Below are 12,856 nucleotides of genomic sequence, written 5' to 3'. Positions count from 1 at the left end.
AATATTTCAAGAGACATAATATCCCAGCGTTCTTAGACAGATACTGAATAACCAATACATTCAAAAGTATCTCTTTGATTGATGCCAAATGTACAATACAGAATATGTAAACCTGTGTAAATTATATATTAGATTCAGAATTACAAATGTAATCTCAGTCTGAGAATAAATTACAAACTCTGAATTATTATTATTATTATCAAAATTATTTTTTTCAGGAATTTGGTTTTTCAGACTTTTTTGTTTGGAATTTCGACTTTAAATCCCAGAATTTAAACTCTAAACAAACAATCCCAACTTTCCAATTCAAAATGTATGCTTTGCAGCTTTGGTCCAAATCCAATCCAATCTGTCTTTAATCCCAGAATGCTGACTTGGTTTAACTTCACTTTTCAATTTATTTTAAACATTACATTCAAGGGTTGGACTTCTTACTGGAAAGTCTTACCTCAGTATCATCCAAAACATTGGAATTCAGATTTGTATCTTAGGAGTAAATAAATTGTTTCACATGTGGCCCTACTTCTATACTTTGGAGATTTAGTGACAGTTCTTTCTTCTATTTTTTTGATTTGAGTGAACTGACCTTGTGACCATTTGTGGGAATTGTAGAAGCTGACATAACCTCTCCATATTGAAGCTAATGATGCATTCAAACTGTGTGCAACAAGAGTCAAAGAGCTTACAGGTCTGGACAAAAAGCTTTTTTCTGACTGGAAGTTTAGCTTCAGTTTGTTGTGTTATCTCATCGTCTAAGTTTAACGTGAATCTATGGGTTTATAACGATGTATTTTCAAAAAGTTTGACAAAAGTTCTGCAAACAAAATCAAGAATGTGATCACTGTAGTATTAACATCTGCAGAGACACCCAGGGGCCTCTGACACGATCATTTTGCTACAACACAAACTTCATGAATTCATTTTTTCTAAACAGACAAAAACAAATCAGAGTTGGTGATCTCTTATTCATCACCAGGCTTCCTTAATGTCCTTAACTTCCTTAAACACCAAGAAAATGAAAAAAATGAGTTGCATAATGTTTGCAGAGATGAAGTTTCTGTTGTGTAGAAAATGTTTTAGATGTGTGGCTTGAACCTGGTAGTCTCCACATGAATACTGTAAATACTGTTGAGCTTCAGTGAAAAGAGCACAAATAGAAAAGAAGGACTGAACCACCATCACTGCTCAGCACTCAGGCTGTGCCACCGTGTGTGTACTGTGTGTATTGTTTGAATATATGTGTGTGTGTGTGTGTGTGCATATGTTTGTGCGTGTGCGGGGTTGATGTACTCTACTAAGTTGGGACAGGGCTTTTAACAATTTAAAGACAGGTTTATAAAATACACTTAATTCTGTTTGGCTGTATAACAGAAACAGTCTCACATGTGAGATCATATTTAAACTACATCTAAAATTTACATCACTTTAAGTCCGTGGAGGACTTTAAGAACATTTTGTCTAACCTTTAAAGCCCCAATCCCTGATTTCTTCTGCCAAAATATACTCATATTATTTTAATAAAGACATTTTGTTGCTTTAAAATGATCTAACACTGTGTTAAATCAGCTCATTAATGTACATAAAATAAATCAGACAATTGGCTCGCTCAAGCTAGTTCATCGTCTGTACTTTGTTACAAGGGGAGTTATAATCCTTTTTTTAAATACAATTTTAAGTATTCACTACAGTACTTGCTCATAGATTTGAAACCTCTTTGTGATTTTAATTGCATTTCTTTTATTAATAACACTTTATTCTTTAAGTAGGGACGAGTTGTGCTACGTTTTTTGCTGTATACGGTGTTGCTAAATGCTACCATCCAGATATGGTTAATAATTATTAACATCCCTGAGAAAAGTAAGCAGAAAAATATAGTTCAGCCCATAGTTAGTAAAAAGTAAATGCTTTTCATACATTTACTTGCTATTTTATGCTGTACAGCTAAAATCCACATTGTTATCCTTATCTGTTCATCTTCCGTTAGCATAATCTGAAATGCTAGCTAGCTAGTTGTGGCACAAATATACCAACTGTTTTGATATAATGCTACACACTTTATCTAATCACATTCTGTCAATAAATCAACATTTGAAAATGTTATATTATTTCAAATATAAGTAGTAGCACAGTCAACAATTTGATTTCAGCTGTATTTTAAGCTGCGTTACAACCATAGCTGAGGCTGCTACAGCTAACGGACACTTGTAACACTAAGCAGCTTCTTCTCTTTGTTTTTTTCTCTTTAATGAAAGTGACAGCAGACACATGCAGGTTGAAAATATCACACAATTTGTGAAGAAAATCTCTATAAAAAGGCAAAAAGTAAATACAAACAAATGCTATAATGATAGCGGCTAGACCCTACTCTTCAAGCTGCCAGTCTTAATCCTGCAGTCACTATACTAGCCTTTTAACCATTAGTTTTTTGTCGTATACATGTATGAAAATGGTGAAGTGTCACTGATTGAAAAGCCTCTGTGGGCTGTAATAAGTACAGAGAACTGGAGTGAAACCAGAATTGAGATCTATCAAATGTTAGCTAGCTTTGTTGCTTCCAGCTAGCAGGGTAGCTTCTAGGCAGATAATCCTCAAAAATATTTTCAAACTTTAAAGATTTCCATACAAAATTTGCATGTTAGATAAAACAGTGGATAGATATCTTGTTTAGGAAAATAATAATAATTTTGTCAGTGAGTTTGAGCTTTAAAAAAAACTTCAAAGTTGCTATTTTCTTCACGAATCACGGGTTTGTATTTCAAAAGCAAGTACTGTAGTGGATTCTCAATTGTCAAACTCTGGGATTTCACTAATGGATAAACATCTGCTTTAATGAGAGAGTACTAGTGAGTGGAACAGCAGCTAGCCTAGTATTAGCTATCGATTAAGCTAACAGGAAGGACTATTTGGGATCAGGGCTTTAAAGAGTAATGAATAAAGCTTCACATTCCAATTGAATTCTATCTGTTATACACAGAGCCAGCCTCTACTGAGGACTGACTTCATTCAGCTTGTTTATACATATAGATTTAAAAATATCATTTTAAAAGCTCCAGAAAGAAGTCACGAGGCAAACAGAAGCTAAAGACAAACTAACTAGACTTATAGCTACAGGAGGCATGCATGCACATCACAAAGCAGGATGTTCAAACAAATGCACAGTTAGGGCAAACTTCTTACTATCTTATATGATTGTTACTTAGTCGTTTGGACAACACAAACACTGTTTTCACGTCAAATGAAGTCTGAATTAGCTTATTCAATTAATAAAGAAATACAAATAAAAGTTGTGAACATTCTTATACTAAAACATTAGCTTCCTTTTGTGTTTCAGATACGTCTTTTTCATAGAGATATTTGTATTATCATATAAACATGATGTTTCCTCTTTAAGTGCCGAATTAAGTGCTCCAGTTTCAGACTTTTAAGGAGCCTGAATTAAAGACAAAGACCCAAACTGAAGTGCTAAATGGCTCTGAGCGCTTGGGGGCAGAAACAAAGTGTCTAAATTTAATCAATTTCTTTCTTTCTTTCTTCCTTTAGTAAATTGGTGTTTGTTTAAAGATTTAGTTTAAAAAACGTGAGTATCTATTGCTTTTTAGCTCCATCTGAACATCGATTGGCAACACTAAAGAAAATCTAAAGCAAGTCTGCGAGAGTGTACACAAAAAGCATTTTTTAAATACTGATAAGAAACAAGATTTCCTCCATAAAACACAAGGCAGAGCTCGATTTTTCACATTTAAAGAGGATCAAAGGGGAAAGAGGAGCTGGCCTGAGCTCAAAACACGTCTTGAATGTCTAACTTTTATACATGCATGGGGCTCAAAACTCTGCGTGTTGACGCATGTGTCTGTATGTTCTGTAATGTGTGTGTGTGTACGTGTGTGTTTGTGCTGATTTCCTGAGTTTAAGAACACCCGCCATGAAGGGGAGCATTCGATAGGCAGGACAGGAAACAGCAAAGCAAAGATTTTTCCCTTAGAAAAAGGTGCTTGATATAACCCCGGTGAAAAAGAAACATCTAAGCCTCTACCTGTACAAAATCACTGTTACAGTCATCATGCTCCATACTATGTACATTTCTGCCAAACAAGCACTTGAAAGTCACCATCACAACATCCAAATACAATGGTATTGCTGATGAGTGGGAAATAAAAATAGCCATTTACCGCCTGCAAAAAACTTTTTTTTACCTTTCAATTCAGTGCTGAGGAAGGCAAAGGAGGAATGTTTTTAGTTACAAAGAAGTTGTCCTGTACAGAAATACAACTGCGAGACGCTTGAAGACATTTTTGCATATGAACATTTTACAGTCTAACTGCATCCCTCGCGTACAGAAACTGTATTCTCATTTTCATGAATTAGGTTGAACATTCAGAGGATTTCTTTTCTTCCTGAGTTTGAATTGCTGTGACAAAAAGGGCCACTGAGATATATAGTGAGAGAGAAGAACCACAGACAGAGCGCAGGAAGAGACAGAGAGAGGTAGAGTAAAGATTGATAGGGACAGAGTGGGAAAAGAAGAGCAAATGTGAAAGAGAAAAAGGCAGGAACAGAGAGACAGAGAGCTGCTGCTGCTGTTTAGGTCCGATGAGGTTTGACTTTGAGCTGTGATGTATGGAGAGCAGAGTCTCCGCTGCTGCCGGGGCGAGTTTAGCACCATTGTAAGGGTTTGGTGAGAAGTTCCCACTCTGTCATGGTAAGAGGAGAATACCTGGAGAACAGTATTGCTGCTGTTAAGACAACTTTAGTGTCAACCATTCAAAACAAAAACAGCACAAAAAGACATAAATACAAACAAAGCTTGTTTTTTTTTCAGTGAACACTGGCGGAGGCTGACCGTCTCAACAACCCAGAGCGAGGGTTTGTCAGAAGAGTAAAATTAAATAATAAAAAACATCAAAAACAAACACAGAGAACTACTTAGTGCAGTCCTTCCTCGGCTGCTCGTCAGTTGTACATTTTTCAGTCATTTCCTGGCAGAAATCTACCGTCACCGCCTGGTTGGACTTCTCCACGGTCAGCCCTGACTTCGAGTACAAGCCGGCGTCCTGACCGTCCATTTCTCTGTCCGCCCCGTTCCTGACTGCCAAGTCTGGCTCGCTCTCCGAGGGGCCAGGCGACCCGTGGAAGCTGGGCTCCGGGGTGGCTGAGCCTGAGTGGGTGGTGAGGTCGATGCTGGTGGTGGTGTTGTTGGTGGTGGTGAGGCCGAGGGGCGCGGGTTTGGGCTGGTGGGCGGCGTTGTTGTTGTTGCTGGCAGTGGAGTTGGCGGGCCGCAGCACGGGGCAGTAGTGGTGTAAGGACTGGACCTGCTCGGGGCTCAGCTGCACGTCCCTGCACACCTCCTGAGACAGGCAGGAGAAGTTCTCCCACAGCTCGCCCATACAGGCCTTCAGCTGGTTCCTCTCTGTCAGCAGCTTCTCCTTCTCATGGACCTGCAACCACGCACACAAAGGTTTAGATGTATGCAGAGGAAAAAACTCCCACTTGCTGTCTACTGAACCTATTACTTGTGATAGGATATGTTTGACAGTTCTTGGCCTTGCATATATTTAATTTTTTAGGACTAAAGGGTACCAAAAGGTTTCTTCATCCCTCAGCCATGAAACAAGCTGCAATGGCTGCAACATAATCCAGTGGGGCAAATGCATCAGAGGAAACTAGGTCCACTAAAAGACCTTTGTGTTAAAGAGGAAGAGTATTTTTTTGAAACAAGAACCTGCAAGAGTTTGTGGTTTTTGTTGTTGAAATTGATTGAGCAACAAGAACGAGTACCAGAGACAGCACGAGTTCTGACATTTTCCAGGTATTTAAAGTTTAAAGTGATCTTAATTACTGGTGCTAATGAGGGATGTTGACAACAATGATGTAGTTCCACTCTTCTGCCAGCAGAGGGCGATGGAAATTGTGTCTTGAATGTGTCGGTTCATGATTTTTCAGTCTCAAAACGTCAGTCAGACACATATCACATGTTGCCTCGATTGCTCGGTCCTGACGTTTTTCCCTCTATAACATCAAGAGGATCAGACCCTACCTGACAGAACACGCAACACAGCTCCTGGTTCAGGCTCTTGTAATGTCACGCATTGACTACTGCAACTCTCTACTGGCAGGTCTCCCTGCATTCACAGTCAAACCTCTGCAAAGGATCCAGAACGCAGCAGCACGTTTGGTCTTCAACCAGCCTAAGACAGCTCATGTCACTCCCCTGCTCATCTCGCTACACTGACTTCCAGTTGCAGCTCGCATCAGATACAAAACTCTAATCATGACTTACAAAGCAGTAACCAAAACCGCACCAGTTTACCTTGAACCCCTCATCCAGGTCTACTGCCCTTCTCGCCCGCTACGCTCAGCCTCTGAAAAGCGCCTAGTGCTTCCAGCACATAAGGCCTCAAAATCAAAATCACTAGCTCGACTCTTCTCTTCTGTTGTCCCTAAATGGTGGAATGAATTGTCCAACTCCATTCGATCTGCAGAGTCCCTCTCTACTTTCAAAAGACAGCTAAAGACCCAGCTCTTTAGGAGGCACTATGCACTTAGCTAGACTGTTCTCCACTGTTGTCCCCAGTGGCAGATCATGTCTTCCAGCTACAGTTGACTCGCACTGTCCTGCTCTACTCTGGGAATCTGTGTTCAGCTCTGGAGTGACCCAGCATTTGGTACTTTGGTAATTATTGTGGTGAGGTTAATTGTTGATGATGATAATGGAAGGTCTTAAATTGTTTGGTTGCTTCATTGTAGATGTTCCTTATTTTGAAAAAAAAAAAAAAAAAAATCCTTATTTATTTTTGTGCATTGCCTTTACACTGCTTGGCAGTACCTGCACCCAAATTGACTTGAAGCACTTTGTTACTCTTACTGATCTTGTTTCCTCTTGTCTAGATCTTTGCTTGTGGTGTTCTTGTTCTCGTATGTACGTCGCTTTGGATAAAAGCGTCTGCTAAATGACATTGTAACATTGTAAAATTGTAACATATCAGACACAGGGCTTGAGGTTTGTGTTGTTTCGATGTGTAGTTATGTTTTTGTGAAGCGGCACATCAGCCTATCTACATAAGCCTTTGTGTGGGTATAGCTCTGCAAACTTATGGCGTATACTACAGTGTAGATTTGACAGAAAAGTTAAAATCATGTTGAATCATTAAATATTCTACTCACCAGTTTCCTGATCTCACACTCCAGGTTCAGGATGCAGTCGAGCTTCCTCTTGCGGCAGCGCTGCGCAGCGATGCGGTTCTTACTCCGCCGCCTCACGTCGTGGATGAACTCGAGCTGCTCCGAGGTCAGTTTGTGCATCTTCACCAACATTTGGAAGTCGTTCCGTGGAAGATTCGTGATTTGATCTACGGGGAAAGGCAGCTTCACCTGGAACAGGAAAACACAATGCACAGGTAGAGTTTAGTTATTATAGAGTAGAGGCAGAGCGTTGAACAATCATGACTTTGTTTTATCAGCTTTTATTTAGTCTGTGATGTCTTCTTCTTCTTCTTCGGTGTATGGACCTATCACACATCTCTAAAGGAGGGCAGTTCATCATCCCTGTACATCAGACAGGTACAGCAGGTAGCTACCTCAATCTTAAACAATGACTCCCACCCTCAGTGCAGTCAGTTTCAGCTTCTTCCCCCAGGATGAAGGTTTGCAGTCCCAAGGTGCAGAACAAAGAGGAACAAAAACAGCGTTGTTCCTGCTGCTGTCACCAAGACAGTCCAGCTGCAGACCTCCACTCTCAGCCGACTCTCTTGCTCACCTCCACTGTCAGAAGGAAGTGACGTCAGGCTTAAGCGAGTGGAGGTCTGCAGCTGGACCCCTCTCGCTGTCACTGAGCTGAACAAGATGTCTTGATATTTTCACATATTTTTAAAGTTTTTCAAAGTAAAAAAAAAATCCTGTCCACACTAGACGTGTTTCCAAATATTTCTCTGTCCACATGACGACGCAGAAACGGTTGAAAACTCCATCATAAGCATGCCAGGCCAGTAAGTGTTGAGAATGTGGAATCTGTCTATCTCAATCAAACAGCGTATCACCATGTTCGCCTTTGTGCCGCAGTATATGATGAAGAACAGATCGGTTTCCTTCTAACTAATAAATGAAACCTGATGAAGAAATCCATCAGAAATATCCATGTGGGGACTGGGCTTTATTTTGGTTCTCTTTTGACTCCCAAAACTGTTAGGAGCTGCAATCTTTGGTCCTGGAAGTTTAATGTCTGTCATTTCCATAGACTCTGACAAGATGGACCAAACAACAGCTCCCTTGACTTGAAGCCAGAACTGTTAGAGCTCCCCCTGGTGACTGGCTAACAAATTGGATCAAACTATAAAATTGAAATACATGCCAATATATAAATATTATCGTTAGTTCCTATCATACTGATTAATGTCTGAGTGTTCATTTTTCTGACAAGTTTAGCATCTTGATTGACAGCTCTGTTGACCAATGAGGCTCCTGCAGCGCTGTGTGCTCCAGATTATCAGAGTAGAGGAGGAACAGTGAGAGGAAACATAACAAACACTAACATTGAACTTTCCATAACTGCGAGTGTCTTCTTCAAACCCACACAAGAATCTGTTCTGCTGTGGACTGGACCCACCTGAGATAGCGACAGCGATTTAAATGTAAGTTAAATGTGTGCTTCTGCATATGCCTTAGCTCCAACTGCACCCATTGCTTCTTTACCATGAGAAAGAATGGAGGGACACTTTGACTAAAACAGGATAAAGAGTAATTTGATCAGTAAATGCACCACTATGCAGTTATTTTGTGATGTGCATCTCATCTAGAATTTGATTAAATAAAGGTTAAAATATTGGGACTCATTTTGAAATAAAGATCTGAGAGAGATACAGATCTGAGTTGTTGAGTCAAGACAACCGCAACAAAGGAGTTTCTTCCTTTATTCCCCTACTCTCTGTACATTCACTACATCTGACCACAAGATGGCAGTACAGCTCTGCTCCACACACCTCGCTTAGCAGGCTGCAGTGAGCCTCTCTACATCCCCCGCCTCGTATTTAACATGAAACACATTTTCAGGCAGAGGGGAAAAGGTGATGCAGGAAAGGAGTCCCTCTCTCCATCTGTCGCTCAGCACCTGGAGCGGTGCCAGGATGACAGATTGAGGGGGCAGTGACTCCCAACCTGATCCAAATCAGTGTCAGGTGATTTCTGAGGGCATGGATGTCTGCAGCAGCAGCAACCATCAGACCAGTCCTCCCACAACAAAAGAGCCAGTGGAAGACATGCAGCAGTGATTTGGAGGAGAAAAAGCAGAGTGGTATGAAATGAGAATAAAAAGCACATCCAGGATGTGCGTGTTTATTTGCTCAGTTTTGAAAGCAACAATAAGTCAGCCTCTCTCCCCCAGGTGATGGCAAACCTTATGATAAGCACATCACAGGCAGATCCACCCCAGCGGTATCTGTGTGCACCAGGGAGCCGTAGCTTCAGGCAGCGAGTGGAGCGGTGGAGGAATAACAAAGAGCCAGAGGAAGACAGCCGGAGAGCTTGGCAGAGATGAGAGGATCTGCAGAGCTCTCTTCCTCCTCTCCTCTCTCACTCTTCCTTCCCGTGGCTGCTTCTGGAAGAACAAAGTCAAACAAAGGAGGAAGAGAGGAGAAAGAGGAGCAAGCGTTGTGACTCCTCGGTGTACCTGACTGCTCGACGGTCCCCTGAGACACCGCTCCGATGCCTGCAGGCTGAGGCTGTAGCAGAGGCAGCTCAGCTCTGTTTCTGCAGCAGACGGTACACAGAGAGGCTGTGGCGTCACCTGGTGTAAGTGCGGCTCTCAGGGGGATAAAACGAGGTGCCTACTCATGACAGGATTGAAATGACTCCTGACTGAAGAGCAAATCTAGATATCAATCTATCCCTGAGAGAGAAAATGGCTTGAGTTTCCTCATTAGGAGTGCAGCCCTCTGAGCCGCCAGGAGCCCTCTCTCTCATCTCAGCTCGACATCTGCATGCAGACACATGAATAAATGATGGCCCGAGCTTTCAAGGCCACACTTTGCTCTCACTGCTTTGCCGGGGCATGACAGCTTCAGCCTCAAAGAGAGGCGCAGGGAAGCTATAAAACATCAGTGCGAGCTGCCAGTTCCATCTAAAGCAGGGCGGGAGATGACTCTGTTTGTGATCAGATAGTTCGTGTAGCATCGTGAGCAGCGGTTACAGAAGTGTGAGAGCTCACTCCACAGGGTCTGAACACTACGGGCAAGGAGACGCCGCGACCTTGTGATGGTTTCTTTCTCCCCCTCATCCACCAGTCACTGGGACACAGGGGACGGCTAAATTTAGCCGCTCTACTACGAGAAACCAGTTCAGCAGCAGAGCTGGGATGACAGAGTACGCTTCACTGGTGGTCATAAATTCACAGCCAACTGTTCTGGATTTATATTTCACTCTCACTTCTCTTCGTCCCTCCTTCCTCACTCTTTCTCTCTCTCTGGGTCATTATCCTGCAAGTAGGGGACAGAGAGAAAAGTAGAACTCATCTGTCATTAGAGGCATGCTGGGGCTCAGCTCCGACAAAGTGCACTGTAAAAAATAAAAACATGTTTCAGCGTCTGAAAATCAGGCTGAAGATGTCCTTCAAGACGAGAGGAGGTCTGTTTTTCACGATGCACCATGTGGTTCATTAAAGCTGGGTGTTATTCTAATCCATCAGGTCTTCTTATTGCTCATGCTTTTGTTCTTTCATGTTGTGCTCACACCAGACGTATATAAAATCATTATCATGAGTGAAATACATAAGGTCATTGTACAGATATGTTTAAACGCAGGTTCTTGTTGGACGACGCAAATTGCAGGAATGGAGCGAATTCGTGATGCATGCAAAGTGCTTCTCAATTCATTCGCAAGAGTTGAAAGATCTGATATTTAGGAAATCATTTGTGCCGTGATGGCTAATCATCATGAAGATCCTACGATGACGTATGATATGAAGAATGGACCAGTGGAGGTTCATTCATCTGGAAAGGGAGGAACAATTTATAGTGTCTGTGTGCGGCTACACGAAACTATGACAACACCATTTTTTAAAATCAAAACAAAACAAAAAAGGAGGTCGGATTATCTGGTAAATTGTGAAAATCTGTGTCTGTCACTTGATTCTAGTTATTGGGTATTTGGGTTCTCACTTACACATGAATGGAGCAAATTGTTTGTGCAAATAAGCGGTTAAAAATGAAAAATTATATCGTGTAAATACGTATGAATAAAGCGAGCGAATAATTTTATTCGCATCTGATGTGAACATGACATCAGACTTCTTAAGGGCTAGATTAGGCACAATGTTAACATCAAACGTAGGGGCAATGACGAGTGGTAAATTAATAAAGTATGGTTACAGTTTCCAGAGCACGAAAGTCCTGGAGGGTTATTTCCCACGCTCCTGGTGAAGGTTAAGAAGAACAAACAGGAACAGAAGCAGCTTGTGGCTCCAGATGCTCTTCACTGTGCAGCAGTTTAACTGTCATTCTGTGTCAGGCTAGCCCGTTGTACGTATTCGTAGGAAACCTATCTCCGTGCATTCAGGATTCAGGGGTTGCGTGCGATGATGCTAGGTTGCAAAAATGTAGAACTGTTCCTCTGAATAAAGCCTGAGGATGCAGCTCGTCCACTTTGACTCCACATTTTGGGAAATCCCTAATCTGCTTTCTGTCTGAGAGTGAGATATCATTCAGCATCAGTTTCATGTCCGGTGCAGAGCAGGACATGCTTAGCCTAGCTTAGCATAGAAACTGGAGATAGACTCAAACAGCTTAAGTGAAAAAAGCTTATTCACTCTAAAGAGATGCTCAGACTTGTTAAGTGGGACATTTTTGCAGTGTTTGTGTGAGTGTGTGTGTGTGTGTGTGTGTGTGTGTGTGTGTGTGTGTGTTTGTGTGTGTATCCAGGCAGCTTGCAGCAGGTGGAGAACTCAGGTGAGTCGTAGCTTGATGGATGACCCTGCCTCAGAGGGGTCACTGTGCTCTGCGCTCACCTGCAGTCTTTTGACCTGCATCTCAAGCTTTACCGCTCACTCCGTTCACAGAAATCCATCTCTATCTCTCTCTCTCTCTCTCTCTCTCTCTCTCTCTCTCTCTCTCTCTCTCTCTCTCTCTCTCTCTCTCTCTCTCTCTCTCTCTCTCTTGGCAGCCCTTCACAAGAAGATGCTTTCTCTTGAATGACCGAGATTTGACCGAGAAATCCTGTCTGGCCAATGTAAGGCTCGTTCATGCTTTTTATGTACAAATAAAGATACATACCTTTTACACATAACTGTCACTACCAACATATTCCCATGCCCCTTATGTTAGGATGGTCATTGAACAATGCGTCCCTTAGAGGGCCCCTCCTTAAACCAGTCTCCACTTCTCCTTTGCTGGCGTCAATTTATCATCATAAATATGTTTATAGCTGCGCACTCTCCCCTGAAAATGTCTCCCAATTATCCAAAGACTTCTTCTTTGTCGTGTTTCACTGGTCTGACTTGAATTTTAGGCTGCAGTGCTCAACACTGCCCCCCCCCCCCCCCCGATTCAAGGTAGTACTGCAATGTTTGATCCGTATCTATAAGTCTCCAAAAAGTGCATAGATAAGACTTCATCTATTCCTGTTTTCTTTTCACATGTAGAGTGTATGAAAAGGAAACACCTCCGTATGTGACTGGTGACTTTAGAGCTGTACATATATGGATGATACCTCTAGTGTTCAATGCAAGGAAGTGCATTGTTTTTTTACAGGTGGACAGAAACCTGATGGGCCATGTGGGAGACGCAAATTTTGTTTGATAAAAGATCAACCTGTTTGTGTTTTAGATCAAACTGTTGAAGACCTTCTGAATGTATAACCATCATTTAGCTGAACA

General features: G+C 41.8%; 1 protein-coding gene across 2 annotated transcripts in view; it reads right to left on the bottom strand.

Moving 5' to 3' along the window:
- Positions 1-2,737: 2,737 nt before the first annotated feature.
- bach2b (BTB and CNC homology 1, basic leucine zipper transcription factor 2b) overlaps positions 2,738-12,856 on the bottom strand; it is a 123,707-nt gene continuing 113,588 nt past the window's right edge. For both annotated transcript variants that reach the window (XM_034698871.1, XM_034698870.1), the window contains exons 4-5: positions 7,162-7,368; positions 2,738-5,435 (exon numbers count right to left, since the gene is read on the bottom strand). In XM_034698871.1, coding sequence (XP_034554762.1) covers positions 4,920-5,435; positions 7,162-7,368 — 723 coding nt within the window. In that variant the 3' untranslated portion in view covers positions 2,738-4,919. The remainder of the gene's footprint in view (positions 5,436-7,161; positions 7,369-12,856) is intronic.

Source organism: Notolabrus celidotus, chromosome 13 (assembly GCF_009762535.1).
Source record: "Notolabrus celidotus isolate fNotCel1 chromosome 13, fNotCel1.pri, whole genome shotgun sequence".
Classification (NCBI taxonomy): domain Eukaryota; kingdom Metazoa; phylum Chordata; class Actinopteri; order Labriformes; family Labridae; genus Notolabrus; species Notolabrus celidotus.
Note: the sequence above shows the minus strand (reverse complement) of the source record. Positions and strands in the feature narration are given on the sequence as shown.